The 26,035-nt window shown below is 42.6% G+C and overlaps 1 protein-coding gene across 7 annotated transcripts in view; it reads right to left on the minus strand.

The window, feature by feature from the left end:
- Positions 1-26,035, minus strand: part of NHSL1 (NHS like 1) — a 286,410-nt gene that overhangs the window by 8,140 nt on the left and 252,235 nt on the right. For 5 of the 7 annotated variants that reach the window (XM_040350522.1, XM_040350524.1, XM_040350528.1 and 2 more), the window contains exons 4-7: positions 18,415-18,601; positions 8,941-9,072; positions 4,770-8,003; positions 2,516-2,645 (exon numbers count right to left, since the gene is read on the minus strand). In XM_040350522.1, the coding sequence (XP_040206456.1) occupies positions 2,516-2,645; positions 4,770-8,003; positions 8,941-9,072; positions 18,415-18,601 (3,683 nt within the window). Of the gene's footprint in view, positions 1-2,515; positions 2,646-4,769; positions 8,004-8,940; positions 9,073-13,759; positions 14,559-18,414; positions 18,602-26,035 lie in introns of those variants that run through there. The other 2 variants (XM_040350526.1, XM_040350529.1) reach the window with 2 other exon arrangements.

The raw sequence follows: 26,035 nt of genomic DNA on the forward strand, positions 1-26,035 counted from the left end.
ATCATGTATATGTCACATTTAAGTTTTTGTTCTCTTTCTTCATGTAGCCCATGAGCTCAAGTTCATGAGAGCAGACAAGAGCTGCAGAGTACTTTACAGGAGGTCCCGACTACAAGTAAATGGTGCTTGTACATTGTTAAACAGTGTTTTTGCCCACTTGTGCTCTGCAATTACAAAGTGAGTGGGTTCATTGTTGATTGGAATTGGGAAGACCTTAAACAGAACCTTATTAAAAAAAAAAGAAAAAAAAAGTTTATTATGTACTTGGTGTTTTTTTACATTCAGCTGTCAGGGGGAACTCGGCTGACAGCTGATGACTCATCGGTTGTTAGGACGCCAGGGGGGGGGGGGGTGGCTTCCTGGTCCGCTCCTTAGCAACCATCTATATACAGTGTTTAAACGGAAAAATAAAAAACGCAAAACACATCAAAAATCGCATCACAAGCACAACACTTGCGTTTCTGGTGCGATTCCATTGAAGCCTATTACATGCAAAACGCGGGGGGAAAAAAAATCGATGACCCTTTCCAAAAGCGAACCGCCTACAAAACGCATAGATGTAAATGTGTATCATAAGAAACCATGGTAAATTGACTGTAGTGCATTTCTACAAACTGAAAATTGCACTAAAAAACACATACAGTGATGAAAATAAGTATTTGAACACCCTGCTATTTTGCAAGTTCTCCCACTTGGAAATCATGGAGGGGTCTGAAATTGTCATCGTAGGTGCATGTCCACTGTGAGAGACATAATAAAAAAAAAAAAAATCCAGAAATCACAATGTATGATTTTTTTAACTATTTATTTGTATGATACAGCTGCAAATAAGTATTTGAACACCTGAGAAAATCAATGTTAATATTTGGTACAGTAGCCTTTGTTTGCAATTACAGAGGTCAAATGTTTCTTGTAGTTTTTCACCAGGTTTGCACACACTGGAGGAGGGATTTTGGCCCACTCCTCCACACAGATCTTCTCTAGATCAGTCAGGTTTCTGGGCTGTCGCTGAGAAACAGAGTTTGAGCTCCCTCCAAAGATTCTCTATTAGGTTTAGGTCTGAAGACTGGCTAGGCCACGCCAGAACCTTGATATGCTTCTTACAGAGCCACTCCTTGGTTATCCTGGCTGTGTGCTTCGGGTCATTGTCATGTTGGAAGACCCAGCCTCGACCCATCTTCAAAGCTCTAACTGAGGGAAGGAGGTTGTTGCCCAAAATCTCGCAATACATGGCCCCGGTCATCCTCTCCTTAATACAGTGCAGTCGCCCTGTCCCATGTGCAGAAAAACACCCCCAAAGCATGATGCTACCACCCCCATGCTTCACAGTAGGGATGGTGTTCTTGGGATGGTACTCATCATTCTTCTTCCTCCAAACACGGTTAGTGGAATTATGACCAAAAAGTTCTATTTTGGTCTCATCTGACCACATGACTTTCTCCCATGACTCCTCTGGATCATCCAAATGGTCATTGGCAAACTTAAGACGGGCCTTGACATGTGCTGGTTTAAGCAGGGGAACCTTCCGTGCCATGCATGATTTCAAACCATGACGTCTTAGTGTATTACCAACACTAACCTTGGAAACGGTGGTCCCAGCTCTTTTCAGGTCATTGACCAGCTCCTCCCGTGTAGTCCTGGGCTGATTTCTCACCTTTCTTAGGATCATTGAGACCCCACGAGGTGAGATTTTGCATGGAGCCCCAGTCCGAGGGAGATTGACAGTCATGTTTAGCTTCTTCCATTTTCTAATGATTGCTCCAACAGTGGACCTTTTTTCACCAACCTGCTTGGCAATTTCCCCGTAGCCCTTTCCAGCCTTGTGGAGGTGTACAATTTTGTCTCTAGTGTCTTTGGATAGCTCTTTGGTCTTGGCCATGTTAGTAGTTGGATTCTTACTGATTGTATGGGGTGGACAGGTGTCTTTATGCAGCTAATGACCTCAAACAGGTGCATCTAATTTAGGATAATAAATGGAGTGGAGGTGGACATTTTAAAGGCAGACTAACAGGTCTTTGAGGGTCAGAATTCTAGCTGATAGACAGGTGTTCAAATACTTATTTGCAGCTGTATCATACAAATAAATAGTTAAAAAATCATAAATTGTGATTTCTGGATTATTTTTTTTTTTATTATTATGTCTTTTACAGTGGACATGCACCTACGATGACAATTTCAGACCCCTCCATGATTTCCAAGTGGGAGAACTTGCAAAATAGCAGTGTGTTCAAATACTTATTTTCCTCACTGTATGTGTGAACCTAGGGTAAGAGTTTAATGTAAAAGGGAAACAAAGTAAAAAGTAGCATAAATGTAACATAATATACATAACAGAACACAGAATTGGAAAACATAACACAAATAACCTTGTAAAAACGTATTGATGTTCTCTGCAAAAAAACTGATTGCATTATATAGCATGTTTTTGCAGAGTTAGGTACAGTGAAAAAATAAAAATAAAAAACAAAACAAAAAAGATGCTCATAAAATATTTAAGACTAGAGACATGACTTACCTATGAATGGCTGCAAACAGATCTTCAGTAGTCCTAGGCCTAGTTGGAGTTATTTTTTCCTCACTGCCACTAAATCGGTCATTGGTCTGTTGAAGGGGTGAACTTGAAGTATTTGTTTCAAAAACATCAGCTACAAAAGGAATAAAATTAATGTTCAATTATAGTGTAGAAAGTATGTACTAGTAGCATTAGTTTAGTGGCTAATAAATTAGAAGAACTTTCATCATTAGAGAAAACCATTTATGCATTCAGAAAAACATGCTAATAAGCAACTAGAGAAATGAAACACACACACACACACATATATATATATATTAGGGCTGTGGAAATCAAAGATTAATTCCTAGAATAATCTTTAATTTTTTTGATCGATCAAAATTCTTTTGATCGGTACTAGTGGTGCAACGGATGGTAAATGATCCGTGATCCGAACAGGTCATCATATGCGGATCAGTACACCACGTGATCCGCAGAGCTCCGCTGCTGCCTCGGCTATAGGAAAGGTCGCGGCTTTGGCCTAGCTCCCGGAGCGGCGGCCATCTTGGTCCACCCGGCGGCGGCCTAGGTGAGCCTAGAGCGGCGTGCTGACGTCATCACCCGGCCTCAACTGCTTGTGTTCGGCCGGCTTCTCTGGTAAGACTAAGCAAGCACTAATCTTCCTATACAGTGGGGGAGATGTGGACCATATTACAGTGGTTGAGATGTGGACCATATTACAGTGGGGGAGATGTCTGTGGATATTACAGTGGGGGAGAGGTCTGTGGATATTACAGTGGGGGAGATGTCTGTGGATATTACAGTGGGGGAGATGTCTGTGGATATTACAGTGCGGGAGATGTCTGTGGATATTACAGTGGGGGCAGGGCCGATCCTAGGCAGGGTGCACGGGGTGCTCCGCACCCAGGAGCCGCAGAGGTGGGGGCGCCGAAGCTCCAAAGTGCTCCCCTCCCTCCTCCTTGTCTGGGTCCAGAGGCAGAGCGCATGTAGTGGGTGCTGCGGTTCCCCATCCCGCTTGCTCTCTCTGCTGGCAACTGACAAGAGCGCATTAAGCAGGTGGGAGAATGGATGGACAGCCGCACTCCAAAAAGTCTTGTTGAAAAAAGACGTGCTCTTTATTGTAAAAAGGAAAAAATGCACAGCACACAACAGCATACAGTGGGATAGACAGCTGACGCGTTTCGCATTAACAACTAATGCTTAGTCATAGCTCAAGAGCTATGACTAAGAGCGCATACCTCCCAGAATCCGGAATCCATACCCCTGGAATCCAGGCTGGGTACCACAGCAGAGCCTATTACCGGAACACGTTCTGCCACTAGGCTCCACTAATAAATTCTGTCCGGTGTGCATGAAGCAGTCTCCTGTCTGCCCCGCCCCCTCTGCGTGTGTCGGCTCTTCTCCCATAAGCGGTGTGATGAGAGGCTTCTGGGTTGGCCGGAGCTGCTGCCAATCATCCCGTGCACTCCCAGAAATGCTCTCTGAATGCCACCCTCCAAGTAACCAAAGATGCCACGTATGCCCCGCCCCCTGTAATGTGCTTCTGCTCCCAGCGCGCCCGAGCTACAGGGATCTATTGGACAAGTACTGATCTATGGGGACACCTGATGTGGGGGGCTCTGATGGGGACACCTGCTGTGGGGGGGCTTGGATGGGGGACACCTGCTGTGGGGGGGCTCTGATGGGGGCAACTGATGGGGTACACCTGCTGGGAGGCTCTGATGGGGGACACCTGCTGGGGGGAACTCTGATGGGGGACACCTGCTGTTAGGGGGCTCTGATGGGGGGCAACTGCTGGGGGGGACTCTGATGGGGGACACTAATGAAGACTTCTTAGGGGAGCATCTCTGTGTTTGAGTCGTAGCCATAGAAACATGTGTAAAGGGGAGGAGTTGGTAAGATGACCACGCCCATGTGGGGGCGCCAGAAATATTTCTGCACCCAGGCGTCTGTGACCCTAGGATCGGCCCTGAGTGGGGGAGATGTCTGTGCATATTACAGTGGGGACTATATATGGTGGTGATCCGAAAAATGTATGTGCGTTATAATGAATCAAAATTAGTTGATCAATCGATAAAAAAAAACGATTAAGTCGAACACAACATTTTTAATCAGCAACATCCCTAATATATATATATATATATATATATATACACACCCATACACAGTATATGCACAAAACTCTGTCATACTTTTAGGAACTAGCAAAATTATTCCATAAAGAGGTGGGATAGTATAGGAAAATGACTTCTCTTACCATTTTCATCTTCCTGGAATATATTTGGGTCACGGTTTGTGCTCCCATTCTTGCCATCTGGGACGCTGGCCTCATCAGACATTGTAGGCTGCTCCTCCTCTTCCTGGTGATTTGGGCTTTCTAGAGCAGGAGTAAAAATTGTGATGTCCTCCCCAACTTTACAGGAGGACACGGTCTCTTCCCCGGCTTGGCAATTCAAACTCACAGACTCTTCTGAACTGTTCTCTTCTGCTACACGGCCATTTACCTCCTCACAATGTTCGCTTACAGAATCCTTCTCAGAGGCTTTTGGCATGCTACTCACATTTTCTTTGACTTGAGCTATTTTTTCTGCTGCCAAATCAAGCTGCGGAGGTGGAACGATAAGAAACAATTTGGGCTTCTTTGAAACAGGAGGAGGCTTCTTGTTGGGAGATGCATTTGGCGGACTTTGGGAAGTACTTGCTTTCTCTTGTGGCGATGACATTTTGGACAACATAGTTTTATCTCCATTGTGTGCTGAATCCTGATATTCCTCTTCTCTGCATCCACCTCTCGTATTTTCAACAGTAGTAAATCTAGCTGACTTGTTCGGAGAATAAGAGTACTGTAGCTGCTCATCTTGCAAGTTCAGATTTTTATTTTCTCGGATGCTTTCACTGTAACTGAGATCTGAAGAGACAGATGGCACGGAAGATGGCCGTGAAAATAAGGGTGACGTTTCATTTTGAAATTTTGGCTCTTGCACCTGCTCAGCTATATTTTCAGCTTCTAGTTGTGATGTTTTTTTAACAGACCTCAACTGCACCATTTGTAGTGCCTGAGCAGTAATAATAGGAGCTATTGGACTTATTAGTTCTTGTTTATTTGGGGAGTTATTTCGTGGATTAACCAGTAAAGTGTCCTTTCTTTGTGGCGAGAGCTCCTTTTTCAAGCTTAGTGATTCTGTGTTAAAAGGGGGAACTTTGGGAGCAGCCTTAGAGTGCAAAGTGGGAAGAGGAGGAGGGGGAGGAGGAAGAGCTGGTGGGGGAAAGGCCTGTTGTGTATATTTGTCAGTATTTTTTGAATGTGATAGCCACATATTGTCACCAGGTAATAGAAACAGTGCTGCCTCTGGAGGTGGAGGTGGGAGAATCGGAGATGGTGGCAAAGTACTATTGTCAACCATATCTATCATGGGTGGAGGGGGTGGGTCTGGTGTAAGTGGGGGTGTTGGAGAGGATGGCAAAACCATGGTCGCTTTTCTGATAGTTTGCTGTGCAGAGTCTGATGTGTTTGACGAAAGAGAAGTTGATGATGAAGAAATAGAGACGGATGAGATCAGAGAAGATCTTCTTTCAGGCACTTTGGGCTTCACTTTATTTTTTCCAGTTCCTGGAGACATACTTCTCAAGAGTAGTGGTACAGGTGTTAGATTGGTTGGGGTATTCGATTGACTTGAATATCCACTAGAAGGTGAAGTGACTCTGCAAGGCTTTTCAGGTGATGCATTAATTGGTTTGGATACGCCACTGTGCATTTGTTGTTCAGAAGAATGTGACAATTTCTTAGGGGAGTGCAATGTCGATTTTGGATGCTCATCAATGTAATAACTCCAATGATCAGCATACTCAGATTTTATGCTGCTTGTCTCACTCTGAGAGGGAGTAACAGGACAAATAGAGTACATGTTGGCAGCTGTGGCAGACAGCCCACTACTACTTGCACTTACTGTGCTCTGACTGCGAGATCGCAGCACCCAAGGATCCTCATAGTCGCTGCATGGACTCTGTGATGGTGAGCTGCCACTTTTACTCTTCAAGTTTAGCTGCAATGATTGCTGGAGAGTGGCAATAAGCTTTTCATTAAGCACCTGGCCATTAGATTGTAGGTCTTTCTTAGGTGGACGCCTGAGAGAGTCTGTCCTAGACGGAGGCGGAGGAGGTTTTTTGGGCTTTTTCAGAGATATGCTGCGGGTAAGAGATTTGTCACTATAACTTGAAGTATCATCCTGGTTCAGAGTGTCTTTCTTATCAATGACATTGATGACGCTGTGACGGAGATTCTGTACACCATTGTGTTGTCTCTGGTTACCTGATCCAACTCCAGAATCCATGTGCATTGAAGTGTAGTAGCCATCATGGTCCAGAGAATAGAGTGAGCTGGAGTCAGCTTTCCTGTCTGAACTACAAGTGCTCCTATTACTAATAGGAGAGCCAGAGACAGCGGATGATGGTTTCCTTAAAGGGACATTACTGTCATTTTCCCTAGTTTCACATGGCCACTGGTCTGCACTGTTAATGCTGCTGGTTATACTCCCATTTCTTTGTCGACCATCTGAGTAGCTTGATTCACTGTGTGTATCACTGTCATGTGGGTGGCTATTTAAGGCAGCATTCATTTTGTATGGTATCATTTGTGGGCAATTGTTCAAGCTATTTGTACTGTTGGGAGGCATTAGATTATCACGCAAGTTAATAATCATCATGGCACCTGGTGATATTGCATCTGAGGCCTGAGAATGCCTCAATGAACTGTTCTCACTCCGTTTAGCACTACAGAAGCGGTTATCACCCTTAACGTTGACACTGAGCTCTCGACATACACTTTTACTATTGGAAGATGACCCATGGGATGTTGGTTTAAGGTCCAGTTGCCCACTGCTTTGAGATGTGTTAATAGCAATTACTTCTGAAGAAGAGGACAACATGGCATTGGGGATGACACTTGTGGAGTAAGCTGCATGAGGGGAAACCACACACGCTGGGTTTGAAAAGACTTCTCTTTCTGAGCCCCGGACTTCTTGGGATTTTGGCCTTGAGAGTGTTCCAGTTCTATGGTTATTCCTGAGGTGAATAACACTGTCATCAACTTGCAACTTGCTTAACTGACGTGGCAACGTAATAAAAGAATCTTCTATCCTGTTGGTGGTTTCTGTCCTTTCCTCAAGGGACTGCAGGCAGACCCGAGCTCCTGTCCTTGGTAAACTGCGGAAATTCAGATCGCCATTGGGTCGTAAAGTACATCCTGCAGGGTCGCTCAGGGTGGACATATTTCCAGAAGAATTAGACATTAGAGCCGCTATGCCTTGTCCCTTCTGGGCTCTAATCCTTCGGACAGAGGGAGGTACTATCTTTATCTCTTCAGTTTGGCAACTGAAGTCCCTTGTTTCAGACCGCTGCGATGGCGAGAGGCATGGCTCTAGATTGTCCAGTGCATTATAGCTCTCCGGTATGTGCATTGAATGTCCTCTGAAACCTATCTGGCATGAACCCGCTGTTGGAACAGAATGAAAACAGTTAGAACTGCATAAGAGGAATTGCTAAATGCTTCTGCTTCTGTTGCTTTGTAAACAATTTAGGCCAATTATGAAGCACAAAATTAGGTAAAGTAATATGATTCAACAACCAAAAATGATTTCCGATTTCAACAGCTAATGATTGAAAAGTTAATGGCAGCACTACATCATGCAATGTACGTAATACGTACCTAATACGATTGGACAGTCAAGAAACGAAGAAAAACTTTAGAGGTAGCAAAATTAGTTGCCCCGGTTTCAATATATTAGCAGAGAAAACAAGTAATATTATTTGTCATTGATTACATTGTTTTCCTCTTGACTGTTTCATTCAAAACTATAAATATAAGATTCAAATCAGAAAAATAGCAAGGGTAATAAAAAATGATTAATTCCTAGTACCTAATATAGCTACAGACTACTTCTGTACACACAAACCAGTGACTACCACCTCATGCTCAACACATACAGTATTTACAAACCATGCCAATTTTAGGATAGGTTACAGTAGAGTAAAACCCACACAGACACCACTGAGAGTAGTATGTGCTAGGCTCATATGTTCTCCCTTGCCACAGTACCATAGAGCAGAGCTGATACAGCACATCACCAGACAGTTCAACGGCATTTGGTAGTTGATATTAGTTAGAGTTCAGATATTAATGTGGGTCAGAACAATACAACAGGAAAGGAAATGTAAGTATGACACTTTAGTGATATATTTCAGTGTAAGTAGTTAGTAAACTTTCCATTTTACCATGACTGTAACCAATTTTTTTTTTTTTTTACAATTACACTGTTTTGAAGGCTATCAGACTGTATTGCTTGATGGCTGGCGATATATGTAATTAGGCTGGTAGTGGTGAGCAATGAGGATGATGGTTGCTGGTGGAATACAGATCTGATGAGCCATACCTAGCTCCTTTTGTATGTTGTCTGGGACTCCTGTTATAGTCTTTCTCCTTTTGACCTTCTTTGGACGTCTTACCACAGTGTCAGTGTGAATAAGAGACCGCCTCAAGCTGGCTTGGCGGTCGAAATTCTCCCCTGATACAGAGTAGTAGAATAAGCAAGGCAACATTAATTCCAAGCACGCTAACATCATGCATCGGTTACCTCTAAATTATTGGGACAATAACAAAGAAGGTATTAATGGATGATGATGTTAGTATTAGTTCTAGCAAAGGCATTAAATGAAAACCGTACTCTTTGTCACAATAAGGTGGTTAAATTGCAAAGCAAGTATTGGTGATTTTTTTATTAAATCAATTGGACATCAGTGATTAAACTGCATACCAGATTCCAGAACGTTACACGTTTCCGTAGCTGTCAAATTTGAGTTCATTCTAAAGTGGTACTTTACTTATAGTCAGGGCCGCCATCAGGGGGGTACAGGCAGTACACCTGTAAGGGGCCCGGAGGTCCCCAGGGGCCCGGATGGCAACCCCCTTTAAAAAAAAAATTATTTGACAGTGCTTGGGCCTAGTGATTGGCGTGCACTGTCAGAGAGAAGCAAGTCACACGTTTCTCCGTACCCAGAAGTGCTGGCTATAGTCAATGGCTGCGGAGAGGGGGGAGGCTGCAGACATCACATGTAAAGCTTAACTCCAGCTTTCTGTCACTTTAGCACTCAATTACATTGAATGCGACTTTGAAATCATGTGACTTCACCTGAAATTGTACAATTTCGAAGCCACATGTCAGTGCGACTTTAATTGCGACTTTGAAGACATCTGTGCGGCTTCATGACCAGATATCTATGCAAGTCGCACACCAAATTGCCAAAAATAATGCAGGAACTACTTTTTCAAATCGTTGCGGCACCGCAAAGTTGGCGTCACACCAATTTGAACAGTGCCATTGCCAACAATATGGTGTTACTTGTCATGCGATTTGACCTGTCAAATCGCATGATAAGCCACTCCAATATAAAGGAGGGCGTGTTTCACGCGGGCTTCAGCTTGTATAACAGCAGCAAGCTCTTATGCTTTTTCTACACTATCTGCCTGTTTTAAGGTACAGGCTCGGATCAGATGGTGGCAGGTGTCCGCTGACATCTACCGATCCATAGAGAGCAATAGATATTCTGATCAGGTTCACCTGAAAAACTGACGGTCAGACCTGTTTGGATCGCCCGTGTGAAAGGAGCCTTAGCCTAAGCCAGGGGTGCCAAACCAGTGGCCCGCAGAGCCCTCTGATGTGGCCCGCGACCTCCTGCTCTGGGATGGAATAGAATACTGTTATTAAAGGTCTGTTTATTACTAAAATCACAGGGTATGTATGGGCATATCTGATCTGCAGTGGTTACTGGGCTGCTTTCAAACTGATCCGAAGGTGCAGAGCTAACCTGCGGGTTACCTGCACTGAGCCATAGACTTCTGTTATTACTTGCGAGTTTGGTGAGCTTTCTGAAAGTGCACCAAACCTGCAGAATATAATAGTCTAAAGTCTATTGCAAAGTGCAGGAAAGCCAATTGGACTCTCCATGCACCTCTAAGGAGTGGCAGATGTAAACCAACTTGTGTCCTACCTCCATTCCAATCAGCAAAAGTATAGTGGGCTGTGTCATCTCTGCATATAGAGAGCAGACATGGGCCTTCTTCGCCAATTGAGGCCCGCGACCTGTTACCAAGTTGCTTAAGTGGCCCTTACGCTTCAAAAGGATGGGCACCCCTGGCCTAAGCTATCTAACTCTGTAAAGAAAAGATCACTATACTTACCTATTCCGCACATGCATCGGTCCAGTCCCGGGCTGAGCTGTCAGCAGTGGCTTCAGTGTGTAGGAGAAGCGTCCGACAAAGTTAACTCTTTGGGCTTTTTCACACATACGGACCGTATGTCCGCTTTTTCATCCATCCGTTTACTGATGAAAAAGGGGCATACATTGATCCCTATGGGATAGCGGGTGTCAGCGGATGAACATCATAGGGCGGATCATCATGGATCCGTCCCGTGTGAAAGAGCCCTTTGAGTGACGTCACTTCCCAGACGTTGTTGGCTTTCTCCTGCAAATAGAGGAGTGGCTGCAGAACAGGTAAGTATAGTGAATTAAAAATTTAGCCTAGGTTCTCTATAACTGGGTTTATTTCAAAGGTTACTCTGGAGTAAAAAGATTGAGAAAGGCTGGTCTAGACTTTCTTATTACACAGTACAAGAGAAAAACTGCTGTTGTTCAAAGGAAACAGAAAAGAGTTGCGGGAAGAACTACACTTATTGTCTATAGCGGGAAGAACTGATTTTTTATAGTAACCAAGATCCTCCCTTGCAGTCTTCTAGAGCATTATAGAGCAGTCTTGTTTTAGACAATTAGGTATATGGTACCCTCGTAAATTGTAATGCCTGCAATAAAAACAGCCTTATTGTGACAGCATGTACCAAAGTTTGTAAGAAAGCTTAACAAGAACTTAAAGTTTATCTAAAGCCCAAACTTATATTTTTCAGTATTGGATACAGTAGCGAGGGGTTACTACCACTGTCAAGTTTTTATTGCGGTCCGTGTACCCACATTGGAGTTGCCATCAGAACAAGAATAGACAGCAAATGTGCAATAGGGAGGACACCTGTTCTGTTGGCACCACTCAGGGGGGATTTCATCTCACTTCCTGTTGTGTCTACACGACAGGAAGTGAAGGTAAAACTCTCCAGTGGGGAAATGGAAAAGAGAAACTTGAGAGGGGTTTTAACCATTCCCTAATGTACCCAAAATAGTTTTGCCTTTAGGTATACTTTAAAAAGAAAACTGTCAGGGTGTGTCCAGTGACCTGAACCACATTACAACAATGCATGCAGTAGTTTAAAATCCATTCATGGCATGCGTTTTTAAGAAGCACCTTTCATTAACTATAGACCTGGTCACTTCTTTTAAATAAAAATATATTAAACAAAACATGCAGTGGGTAACATCAAACACCATAAACGCAGCATGCATACAACCGAAAGACACCAGGAAACGGCAATGTGCCAATAGCTACAGGAATCCTAAAATGTATACTAAGCCAACATGAAAAAAAATGTTTCACGTATGGTTTCAATCTAGTGCCCACACAGTATGTTGCAGTTCTTGGAAGGCATCTGTCAATGAATTTCACTTGCAGCAGTAGCAGCTATTTCCCAGAGCAGGCATGAGCTATAGGCCACCCTCCAATAACTCAGCATACTCTACAACAGATGGTGCATTACATAGCTAGCTGAGACTTGTAGTTCTTACGGGTGCACTCACACATGTTAAAAAAGCATGTTGAGCTAAGTGTCATTCTTCTGAATTTAAACATTCTAGATTTTAGTGTGGTGTGTCAAAAATAATAATCAAACAAATGTCATAGAAGTCCTAACAAAAACAGCAACCAGTTTTTACCGTTTAGGCTCGATTCACACCTATGCATGTTGCTTTTGAGCGTTTTTGCAATGCTTTTTGCGGTGCTTGCTGCGTTTTTTGACGTGCGTTTTTACCGTGATTTGCGTTTTATTTTTTTTAGCCAGTAATTTTTATTTTTTTACATTTCCTTTAACAACCAGCTATAAACAGGTTGGGGGGAAAAAAACGCAATGTTTGCAGGTCCATTGAATTCTATTGCATGCAAAACGCTGCTTTTTGCTGGAAAAAAGGCCCTGACCCTTTCCAAAAACGCAGAGGCACAAAAAAAGCATTGACGTGAACATGTTCCATAGGAAACCATGTTAAAAAATGTCCTTGCATTCCTGCAAAATGCATCAAAAAAAGCATTAGTGTGAATGGAGCCTAAATAACAAAATACTAAGGCCCCTTTGCACACGGGCGTCATAATTTACTCAGGAACTTGTGACGGTGACGCCTGTGTGCAAGGGGCCAAAAGCTATGTGTAAAGAGCTGAGTAATGTTGACTATAGGCGAGTAAAAGTGCATAAATGTATAGACTAGCAAAATTCTTCTATTTTCTTTTTTTTTTTACCTATTTTTTTTTTTTACTGCTCTGTACTCAACGCTGAAACAGGGCCCTCTGATTCCTCTTGTACCAAATTGTAATTTAATTTTAATGTACCAAATTTTATTTCATTTAAGAAATAAAATTTGTACCAAATTGTAATGTAATTTTATTGTGCCAAATTTTATTTAATGTAATAAATTAAATTTGTACCAAATTGTAATGTAACTGTAATGTCTGCCTTCATTTTGTTGCTGGCACTATATAAATCCTGTATAATAATAATAATAATAATAATAATAATTACTGATCCGTACTCAGCTGTGTGCACTGTCCCATAGACAACAATGCATCTTATTTCAGATCAGTAATAAAAAATAATAATAATAATAATAATAATAATAATAATAATAATAATAATAAAAAAACTCCCTTGTGCAAGAGGACTAAATATTCCAATCCTTTTAAAATATATTTATGTATCATTGCAAATCAAAGCCAACAAATAACATTAGACACATGATTAATATTCTATCAGTAGCCAAGCTTGTATATGAAAAGTGTGCAGACAATCCCTGATTAATTCCCTGTACTAGAGAAATGACAGTTACTATAGGCAACAATCTCTTTTCTTGATAGCGCACTTTTCATGCAGAAGCCCCCAGACTCCTGATCTATATAAAACTGTCAAAGGAAAGAGCCAATTCAGAGCAACCGATCAATCTCCAATCGTCACTGTCTAGCGCAGACCTGGATTTGATTATTTGCTGGGCTTCAGCTGAAACAGGTATTTATTAGATCAGGTTGAGGATTTTTAATTTACCATAGCATACCTGTATTGCTGAAATAGAACATCTCATCACATACCACCATCTATGCCTGCAGCATGTTAAGCCTTCATTTTCAACATAGCATCACATCTGTCATTATCCTTTGATGACACAGCTTATGGGTCAGAACCTTTATATTGGGGAATAGGCCTAAACCTTTTGGTGGTGAAATGGTTGTCAATGCCATTGCCATTTAAAACAGACCCTTCTTTTTTTTTTTTTTTTTTACCTTTTCCACAGGGCTACCATTTAATTTTCTATACCATTATGGTAGTATAGTGTATTGGGGAGGGCAGGAGCGATAGTCACTACATTGCGGCGCTGTGTTAGCTAGCCCTGGGTCCAATAGAAGGAGCATACACACAAAGCCTCACTTCTCATGCTGCACAGATGTCACCCTTCCCCCCAGTATTTGAACCACTCCCAAAGCTCAATTCACACCATTGTCTTTTAAAGGGAACTGAATGAGCATGCATTCTAAATGCAGCTCCACAAAACAGTTCTTCAATGTGTAATTCTTCTCTATTTAGACTAATAAATAGTTGTGTGTGTGTGTATATAGCTAACAAAACTTACAGTGACCATGTAAGTATTTTATGTTAGAAAACTGGATAAACCGATCTCCGTTATATATACAAGTGTCATTGCACTGTGACAATTATAATGTGAGCACTGCCACATTCCAATCATGACTGTTACTGACCCGTTACATCCCATTCTCTTTATTTTTACTGCAGGGATAGTCTGAGAAGGTTCATATGTTGCCTATAGCAACCAATTAGATTTTCTAAAGTAGAACTGAACATAAAAGAAATAAATGGGTTTGTAAGGGCAAAACCTCTTGCTTGTCCTTCCTACACTTATATACATGGTTCGGATTGTTCATTAGTTCTGTATTTTATGTTATGTTAATGTATACTGCATGCATTTCCTTTCTTCCATAGATTTTTTTTGTGTATGTGTCTTTCTTAAGCCTCGTACACGAGATCGGATTTTCCGACAACAAATGTGTGATGGCAGGGTTTTGTCGGAAAATCCGACCGACAACAAATGTTGGATAGCATGCTTGTAAAATTGTCCAGCAAAAAATGTGTGATGGCAGGGTTTTGTCGGAAAATCCGACCGACAACAAATGTTGGATAGCATGCTTGTAAAATTGTCCGGCAACAAATGTGTGATGGCAGGGTTTTGTCGGAAAATCCGACCGACAACAAATGTTGGATAGCATGCTTGTAAAATTGTCCGACAACAAATGTGTGATGGCAGGGTTTTGTCGGAAAATCAGACTGACAGCAAATGTTGGATAGCATGCTTTTAAAATTGTCCGACAACAAATGTGTGATGGCAGGGTTTTGTCGAAAAATCCGACCGTCAGCAAATGTTGGATAGCATGCCTTTAAAATTGTCCGACAACAAATGTATGTCAAAATATCGTGTGTGTACACAAGTCCTTCGAAAAAAAAAAAAACGTACAAACACTTATGCTCGGAAGCAATGCTAACCACAACACAACATTAGCAGAAGTTGCCCAAAGGGTGGCGCTAAAGAGCTGGAAAACCACATTGTTTCGCTAATGTTGGCTGAAAATGTTCCCGCCGTCTGTATGCATACCAAATTCACGGCCAACGCCCTTCACAAAAAATTCCATGGATTTGTCCGATGGAATTCTGATTGTGTGTACGAGGCTTTAGGGTTGCCACCTCCTTACTTTAAACCCAAACACATATGAATTACACAGGTTATGTGGCTAATTTAATGCAGATAAGGCACCAAGTGATTTTAATTACTTCCTTAATTAGCCACAGAACCTGTGTAATTAATATATGTTCCGTCTTAAAGGGATGAGGTGGCAACTCTAGTCTTGTACTAGGATCCAATAAACTAGGCCTATAGTTTTTAATTAGGATCTGGATCTTTATAATTAAAGACTACATGGGCTGATCACTACTTCTGAAAGTTCTAACTGCCTGGCTGTCATAATGATCCAAAACACCACTTTGTTTAAGTTACCTGGAATATGTATGCAGGGAAGAAGTCCTGACGTCACTCTCATATTCTAATGTGCTAATCTGCACTCAAATTTAGTATTTGTAAAATTAGGTCAACCATGGCAGCCCCTGTGCTTCTCTGAGCACTAGGAATGGGCTTGGGCGTGTTTGGGATCCTAGTCCCAACCCACTTGCCCGATCCCACCAGGAAGCCGACACTGCACACCACTAGGGATGAGCTCCGGTGTGTTCGCACAGTACATGTGCAGAGCCCACCAGGAAGTCAGCACGGCGCTGCGCTAATCACAGGCATCGAGACATATTCTCGATGCGCGGCTGTAGAGTTTGGGAAATGTCTCCCTGCCTGTGGTTAGCGCATCGCCGTGCAGACTTCCTGGTGGGCTCTGCACATGTACTGTGCGAACACACCGGAGCTCATCCCTAGTAGTGTGCAGTGTCGGCTTCCTGGTGGGATCGGGCAAGTGGGTTGGGACTAGGATCACGCCTGAGCCCATCTCTAATGAGCATCTTTTATTTTTTATCTATTTTATTTTTTAAGGCTTTTTTATCTTGATGTTACCTAGTGAGCCACGGAACTGAAACACGCAGGCATATAAGGAGTTTAGACTTTACCGGTTGCAAGCTTTTTGCAGATCAATGACTCACTATGGCTCCTTTCACAAGTGCTTTCTGATCAGGTCTGCCTGTCAGATTTTCAGGCGGACCTGATAGGACACTCCATTCACCTCTATGGGGCAGCAGGTGTCGGTAGACATGATCCGATCCTGTTTGTGAAATCCAGACGAATGGAAACCCTAATTTCCATCGTCTGGTGGATCGGATGAAAACGCACATGTGGACCGTTTTCATCCCATCTCCCCATAGAGGACAGTGGGGCTCTGACAGGTCCATCTCTGCACAGTGAGGGGAGACGGACCTGTTATCCGCCTGCTCAGCAGGGATCAGCGGATCGATCCCCCGCTGAGCAAAGTGGAGTCCGTCGGGCGGAAAGCCTCTGTGAAGGGGACCTAAGTAGTACTGTAATGACAGGCTGATGACTTGCACCTTAAGAAAAAATAATGGGCATGGGATTTTTTTTTTCAAAGTCAGTGGTTTTCCCATCGCTTTAAGCAGGCAGTATGCTGCTTATTGCAGCTTGAGTAAAAAAATGTTGTAACAATCTAATAGTCACACTATTGTATGAAGCCATTTTGTAAGACTGTTATTACATGTACAGCTGTTTGCAAAGTCAAGAATAGAGCCATAGGCTTACAGGTCCAGAAATGTACCTATGTCTAATGTTTCTTCAGAATTGTTTGGTGCACTTGTTTGTTGATTGCACCTCAATATGGGCACGCATAGCATATTGTTGTACTGCACCTTAATAAACGCACAACAGTGTGAATGTGGCCTAAAACTACCTATCTGCAGGCTGCTTCCCATCAGGACTGCAGTGTCACCAATACTACAAATTGGAATTCCCATTAGCCACCAATAAAATGCAGACACGTTTAAATCTAATACATGGTTTTAGGAATGTAATATAAAATGAATAGGGAGAGGAGTTGTAAAAGTTAAACACTGTTTTTTTTTTACGAAAGGCAAATCCACTACAAGTGCAAACTACAAGTGCAAAGTGCACTTGGAATTGCACTGAAAGTGCACATGGAAGTTCAGTCGCTGTAAATCTGAGGGAAAGCTCTGAAATGAGGGGAAGCTCTGCTGATTTTATCATCCAATCATGTGCAAGCTAAAATGCTGTTTATTTTCCTTGCATGTCCCCCTCGGATCTACAACGACTGCACTTCCAAGTGCACTTTCAGTGTAATTTCAAGTGCACTTTGCACTTGTAGTGCAAAGTGGATTTGCCTTTAGTAAATAACCCCCTGAGTGTCTTAATTTCTCCAACAGCTGTGTTCTCCAGCAGAGGGTTCAGGGAAATGACTTCAGTATGTCTGACATTTGAATTAATTGTATTAATGTAACTGATATCTACTATATTGCATACAATGACTTCACTGAATGAAAACTGATCATACATTCGCCCAGCTGAGCCAATAGTGAGTCATTTAGAAGATATCTGGAAAGTGAAGATCTTTTAAAACCAGGGGCGGACCGACCATTTGGGCACTCGGCACTGCCCAAGGGCCCCATGCCACTAGGGGGCCCCATCAGGGTTGCCAGCCTCAGTAAAACCAGGGACAGTATGCAAAAATCTGTGTTTTTTTTTACATCTGTCCTTGAAATGTCCCTTAACGAGATCCTTTTGGTCTAAAAATCCCAAGATTATAGCTGCCCTGCCTCTCCAGTACCCTTTCAGTGTGTGTCTGTATACTGTGTATGCATACTGTATGTGTGTGTGTATACTGTGTGGGCCCATAATCTCCTATTGCCCGGGGGCCCCATGAGCTGTCAGTCCGCCCCTGTTTAAAACCTTAAAGATTTTGATTGTACTACCTGATGTGTGACACAGTAGAGTAGTTCCTAGCCAACCCTTTCTCAGATAATATTGTGCTTTCACGTATGGTGATTTTTAGATCAGAGAACATTGTCTTGCACAACATTTGACTAAACAGACCTTAAGCAAATTCACCTTCTAAGACTAATTAGGCTAAAAACAAAAAAAAGGAATCTGACCGAACACTGTTAATAGGAAGATAATGATCATACCTGTAACATTTATGGGCACCACATCAGTCTGTATTGCTTGTGCCTCTTGACGCATTTTCTCTTCTGGAGTGGGTAATGGAAGAGCCTTGGTCCAGTTGGTATGGGTGTCAGAGAACTCCTGAGGAACTGGGGTTTTAGGTCTCTTCCCAGTCAGGAGCATTTCCTCTTCATTTGAAGAGAAGGAAAACTGAAAGAAAATAAAGTTCTATTAGCTGATCTATCAAAGCAGAAACACGAAAGTTGGACTTGCATTCATAAGAAGGGAGCTTCTTAGGGGTTCAGTAATAACGTTTGAAAATTATGCAAAGGAAAATGGTCTATTCCTCATAAAAGCTAGTCAGATAAGTGAATTTATATATCGGCATCTCACGTAATATTGTCTACTATGGCAATACACTTTTTATTTTTTATTTGGTTCTACTTTTTAAAATGAGCCTTGTATTTCAAATGTACAGTATTACAATATAAATTATCTTATTTAATATGTAGTAAATACACTTTAAGGCTGGGTTCACACATAAGCAAATTGGATGTGGAGACATAAGCGAATTGGATGCGGTTTCCTCACATCCAATTTGCATCCGGATTCAAAAAGGGTGCCGTGTGTCTTTGGCTCAGATTCTGGTGCGAATTCAGGCAAAAATTCAGACCTGATTTGCACCTGAACAGGGGCGCACCGGACCCCAGACACCCTTCAAAAAGGGTGCTGTGCGACTTTGGCTCCGATTCTGGTGCGAATTCAGGCAAACATTCAGACCTGATTTGCACCTGAACAGGGGCGCACCGGACCCCAGACACGAACATGCGCCACACATATGTGAACCCGGCCTTGGGGTCCATGCACACTGGGCTTAAAAAAATGCTGCTTTCTACAGGAGTTTTGTGTTTTGCCTCTAGAAGCAGCTCAATGTTATCCTATGTGTCCATGCACAATGGGAAGTTTTTGCATTTTTGAGAAGAGTTTTCTGGCGAAAAACAAAAACAAAAACGCCTGTACAAGAACGCTCTGCATGCGCATTTTTTTTCTGCCAAAAGAACTGGCATTTTTTTTAAGCCCAGTGTGCATGGACCCTTAAACTATTATTGAAAATTTCAAAGTTAACATTAACAGAAGTGCACACAGTATGTTGGTTACAGGGTGTAAATACACGTTACTTTCTTCCAATCTACTAAAAAGGAGCCTCATTGTGCTACAAATACAGCAGTCGAGCAATTTTCCTAATCACTATAAAAACACCTAACCTAATATTTTGTAAAACATATAGAGAAGAGTTCCCGCACAAAGATACTCGTATGTCAGCATTTTCATTTATTATTATTACTACATTTTTCATTTATATTCCTGAAACCAGCTAGCTGTCTTATCTCGTGTAAGATAACATAAAATCCATAGGTTCATATAAATCTATTCTCCACTGGCCAAAATGTCACGTGAAAAGCCTAGTCATATGCTAAAAGTACAAGAAAGCTTCCAAATTAGACTTTTTAGAAGACCTCATAAACAGTCACTAGCAGGGCCGATCCGCCCTATAGGCTCACTATACAAGCTGCTTAGGGCCCCGCAAAGCTGCGAAGGGCCCCCCAAATTACTAGAGGCCCCGCCTGGTGAGAAGTCATTTTTGCCCCCTCACCCCGCTTCTCAACTCGCTGGCTGCATGGGAGAAGAGGTAAGAAGTCAGCACCCCCTGCTTCTCACTTTAATGTAAGATGTCATTTCCGACAGCAGAACACCCCCTACCCTCGCTTCTCAACTTTCTTTAATGTGACGTCACTGTCGTCAGCGCCCCCCGCTTCTCATTTTTAATGTGCCATGTCATTTTGCTTAGGGCCCCTGGGAGGTCAGGATCGGCACTGGTCACTAGCTTGAACAAAGGTAGAAATGCCTAGAAAAAAAGTTTTAGAATTGAATGTAGAATTTACTGAGGAGGTACATAAGGACACACCTAATCACCTTGTCCTTGGTCCAGAACCATAGATGTGTGCACATGGGGAAAATGAATAAATTAAACCGAGCTCTGGGGCCAGTATGGTCTATCTTTGTCCAAATGGTCCAGTTCTCAGATGTTCCAGATTAATAAGTAAAATGTTCTGATATAAAACACATGCACACAGCATTTTTCAGAGACTGATACCTGGTACATTCCACGCCCATGATGCACATTGGCAAGTACAAAATGGGCCCTTATGTCTAGGGCCATACCAATTATAACTCGGTTAACCAAACCAAATGGTTAATTCACATTTCACAGCTGGGGACTTAATAGCGGCCTTTCTCAACTGTGGAATTCCAAGGTCCCTCTAGACTAGGGTTGAATGAGCAAGGAGCAGTTTCTGCCTCTCAGGCAAATTTCCCTTGACACTGATGATCTTTTTAGTAATCTGTAAGGGGATATTCTTCCCTATGAACACAAATGTAAGGAGCATTCTTCTCACTGACCATCACACTAATGTACAGTGAGCTACATGTGTGTGTGTATATGTATGTGTATATATATATATATATATATATATATATATTACTGGTAGGGGTTGAGACCAGGATCAACCCTGAGACCAGGTTGACAAATGCTGTTTTTGGGCTTGTTTTCCCAGGGGCAACAAGGTGGGGGGGGGGTGGTAACAAGTGGCGTAGCCACGGTTTTACTACTCCCCGGCTGCCCACCTGAATCCTAATATTACAGCCTGATGGGGCGGTGCACACCACCTGTCAAAGTTGCCCATTGAGATCAATATAGCTGCATCGTGCAAACGCTTGGCCTGCAGTTGCGGAGCGGTCCTGCAATATAAAATTGACGTTGAGCAATAATAAAAAAAAAAAAAAGGCATCAGGTGCTGGCAGTAGCACCTCTGAAAACCTGTCAGTTAATGCTATACCACCCTCTGAAAAGTGATGCGTCTTGAACTGCTTTTCCGAGGGGACTATCTGGTAAGCATAACACCTGTCTGAGAGAAGCCTTTAAGTTTACATAAAGTAAACAGACCATTTAGAGCCGGTTCACACAGGGGCGACTTGGGACCCGACTTGAAGTCGCCCCAAGTCGCGTGGTTCAGAAAATCAATGGAAGTGAATGGAGCCGTCTTAATGTACACTACTGAAGTCGCTCCGACTTCAGAAAAGGTTCCTGTAGTACTTCAATCCGACTTCTAGGCGACTTGTATCCATTGATTTCAATGGAAGTCGGATCCCCTGTCTTAACTGAAGCAACAATACAGGAAGAGGAAATTGTTTTCTCAGGCAAACCCCTCCCTCCCACAAAGCTGATTGTTTTTTGATTGGCCACTGGAAAGACGCCTGTCCTGGAGGCGACTTGAAGTCGCCTTGTAAGTCGCCCCAAATCGCGCACTCAGGTCACGTCCAGGTCGCCTTGCAAAGAGTCGCGTTGCCCCTGTGTGAACCGGTTCTTAAACAAAGCCTGGAATACTTTTTTGCTACTTGAGTTCTGGTATTGAGAAAATGCTGAACTATCATTCATCAGTGATCTTAGATGCTGCCCTTGGAAAAAATAAACCCTCTATATGAAAACAGCACATTAACTGTAAGGCCACTTATTGTAATGTTACTTTAAAATGAATGTATTCCCATTAATAAAGGAAATGAATATGTTCTTTGATGGAAAACATAAGGAGGTGTTTTGTCACCAGTGTTTCGAGTCCTCTGGGATCTGTAGCTGTTCCAGCATTTGCTTATTAAATCTGATTGCACACGCTGGCTCGTGTCAAGCACAGATGGAGACAGGATTCAGGATACAGGACACAAACACCTCTTTAAATTAGTTTATAATGCCTTTGGCCAATTAAGACTATGTTTTTTAATTCATATATTACATTTTGTTCCAAAAGGATAAGCATTGGTTAATTTATGAATATTTAAAAAAAAAAAATGATGTTACCAATCACAAGCATGATTACAGGACACTAGACGGATTATACTAGACAAATGATTTGCCAGTGTAAAGAGAATGGTATGCATAAAGGCTTTTATACATGTGCAAGTCACAATTATAAAACTACTCTAATATTTAAGCTCACAGTGCTCCTCGCTACTTTACAAAACCAAGGCCTAAACTACACAGCATTGTTCAATCTTAGCTGGTCCATGCCAGTCGACTTCATTAGGCATTTGGGGGCAGATCCACATACATCTGCGCCGGGCGCAGCGTATGTAAGATACGCTACGCCGCTGTAACTTACTTGGCTTTGGTTTGAATCCTCAATGAATTTGCGCTGTAAGTTACGGCGGCGTAGTGTATCTCTCGCGGCGTAAGGGCGCGGAATTCAAATGGATCTAATGGGGGCGTGTTTTATGTCAATACGTTGTGACCCGACGTAAACAACGTTTTTTTGGAACTGCGCATGCGCCGTCCCTGGGGGTATCCCAGTGCGCATGCTCAAAATTAAACCGGAACCCGCCAATGCTTACGACGGTGACGTCATTCTACGCAAATTCCTATTCGCGAACGACTTACACAAACGACGTAAAAAATTCAAAATTGTACGCGGGAAGGACGGCCATACTTAACATTGAGTACGCCTTAGTATAGCAGCTTTAACTATACGCCGGTAAAAGACGAACGCAAACGACGGAAAAAAAAGCGACGGGCCGACGTACATTCCTGGATCGCCGTAAATAGCTAATTTGCATACTCGACGCGGATTATGACGGGAACGCCACCTAGCGGCCGCCGAAAAATTGCATCTAAGATCCGAAGGCGTACGAAGACGTGCGCCTCTCGGATCTAGCCGAGATGCCGTCGTATCTTGTTTTGAGGATTCAAAACAAAGATACGACGCGGGAATTTTGAAATTACGCCGGTGTATCAATAGATACGCCGGCATAATATCTTTGTGGATCTACCCCACAGTCTTTTTTGTTTTTTCCTGAGCCATTAGCTGAATACAGATCTTTATGGTGGTGTTGGCTTTAAACTAAGCTTTTAGCAAATTTCAGAAAGGATAGACCTTGCTGAAAGATTTTTAAAACTACAGACAACACTTCCCTAAAATAATAATAATAATCCACAAAAGCTGGTCAAAACTGAAGCTCAGTAACATACAAGCAAGCAAAGACTATGCTGCATGCGTTTGACCTTACTTTTGTTCACCAGCAGAGGGCACTGTTGTCTTAGACAATTGTTAAAAGCTTTTATATTTGAAATGTGTACAAGTCACAAGGACTGTTCACTTTACATGGGCAAATTATTTGTCTAGTTCAGCCCATCCAAAGACTTGTAATTAACATGCTTGTTGATCTGACATTTCCTGTCCTTTTTAAATGCTAATTGGCAGGTTATGTGTATGCAATAAGTCTGACTCAGTAAAGATTTTGCAGTCTGAAGAAAGAACACGCAAGACTCAAAACATATTCCAATAGTGCTTGACTTGCGGGTTGATTTACTGAAAGTGGAGAGTGCAAAATCTGGTGCAGCTCTGCATGGTAGCCAATCAGCTTCTATCTTCAGCTTGTTCAGTTCAGCCTTGACTAAAAACCTGGAAGCCTCCAGTTTTAGTAAATCAACCCCATGATTTCTCATAGACTCATTCTGGGGGGCATATGCTGTATGTGTTGTCTCTGATGCTTGCCTTCCGTCCCATATTTGCCTACTACAGATTTCAGCACTATACTCCAGAAGAAAAATATAGGTTGTAGATCAGTGGTGTTCAGCTCTACAAGGTTGGACAACAGTGCGGTTTGTCCCCACTTTTGGTTGTGAGGTTGTCCACACACTACCAAACGAACATTTCTGAAGAGAGATGGTAAATACACTGGTGGTCCATGAGGACCAGAGCTGAACACACATTGGTGGGAGTTATAAAGTCCTTAGTATCTGAACACTGCCATATTCATAGAGGTCACATAGCAATTGCCATATGTTATCATTAAAGCATTTGTTAACCCCAAAAAAATAAAATAAAAAGGGATCCTGCTCCCTTTAAAGCATGTTATATGACACAGTGCTTGTCCTGTGTCATTTGGCCCCCTGTAACACCTACAAAACCTGTCTGATCCTGTCAGTTTTTTCCCCACCCCTCTGTAAACTGACCACGGTGTATTATGGCTGCTGAGACCAGACACTGTTGTCAGTTTACATGCCTCTGCCATCTGCTCTACTCTCTGCTCCTGTGTCCTCCTCCCCCCTCTGTCTGTGTGTGTGAGCGCCCCCCCCCCCTACCTGCTGCTCTCATAACACTAACCTGTATACACCATCAGACCTGCCTCCTATTGCAGTGTCCCCTCTGTGAATGATTTATAAATATAAATACCTAATTTAGGAGCCGAGATTGCAATCACATGACCAGCCTTCTCTCTCCTCCCCTCCAGGCTGAAATCAGCAGGGGAATCTCAGCCCCGCCCACTGCATCTCTCAGAAAAGGAAAGGAGAAAGCTGGCCAGTCATGTAAACGCAATCTCGGCAGTGAAATTAGGTATTTTATAAATCACACACAGAGGGGGATACTACAATAGGAGGCAGTGCCGATGGTGTATACAGGTTAGAGTGGCTCAACAACCACTTCAATGTGGTATATTTTACTAACATTTTTACCAACAGTTTACGAAAATATTGGGATGCTAAAATAGTGTTAAAGTATTTGTAAGTAAAACATAAAGAATTATCTATTTTCTGTTGTTTTTTGCTAATACTGGAAATGTGGATGGATTGTCATCACTCTCACATATCACTTGCAGTGTGAATTGTCCCTAAATTTACCTTATTTATTTTGAGGCCTGGTTCACACCTATGTGCAGGTTGCAGTTTACATATTCCAGGTGCATTTTGCATTTTTCAGTACACGTTTTTAATCCATTGAAGTCTATGGAACCAAAAACGAGAAAAAAGTCCCTGGCCCTTTCCATAAAATGCACAGATGTGAACTTGACCCATAGGAAACCATGTTAAATGGACTTTAGTGTGTTTCTGAAAAACTGAAAACGCACAAAAAATTGCATAGGTCTTATTGAGCATCTTCCTACTTCTAAAACTAGATTAAATTCTTGTGGGTTACCAAGGAGTAGATCATAGGCATGCACACAGGGTATGCCGGGGGTGTGCCCAGGCACACCCTAATCACCCCATGTGCATTAGTGTTATCGCTCTGTGTAGCAGCAGGAACATGGGAGAGATCTAACTCTTAGGCCCCGTACACACGCTCGGACAAAACCGATGAGAATGGACCGAGGTTCAGTTTCATCGGTCTAAACCGACCGTGTGTATAGCCCACCGGTCTGTTTTCCTTCGGTCCAAAATTTTAAAACATGCTTCAAAACCGAACCGATGGACCGCTGCCCGATCGGTCCAAACTGATGGTTAGTACAGAGAAGCATCGGTTCAAAACCCGCGCATGCTAAGAATCAAGTCGACACATGCTTGGAAGCATTGAACTTCGTTTTATTCAGCACGTCGTGTGTTTGACGTCACCGCGTTCTGACCCGATCGGTTTTTGGAACTATGGTGTGTATGCATATCAGGCCGTCAGGCCACTTCAGCGGTGAACCGATGAAAACGGTCCGTCGGACCATTCTCATCGCTTTGGAACGACCGTGTGTACAAGGCCTTACCGGCTCTGCCATAAGAGAAGTGTTTATGCTCTTCTCTTGCACTATGCCGCCAGGGAGATCAATGTG

This window comes from Rana temporaria, chromosome 4 (genome assembly GCF_905171775.1).
Source record: "Rana temporaria chromosome 4, aRanTem1.1, whole genome shotgun sequence".
Classification (NCBI taxonomy): Eukaryota; Metazoa; Chordata; class Amphibia; order Anura; family Ranidae; genus Rana; species Rana temporaria.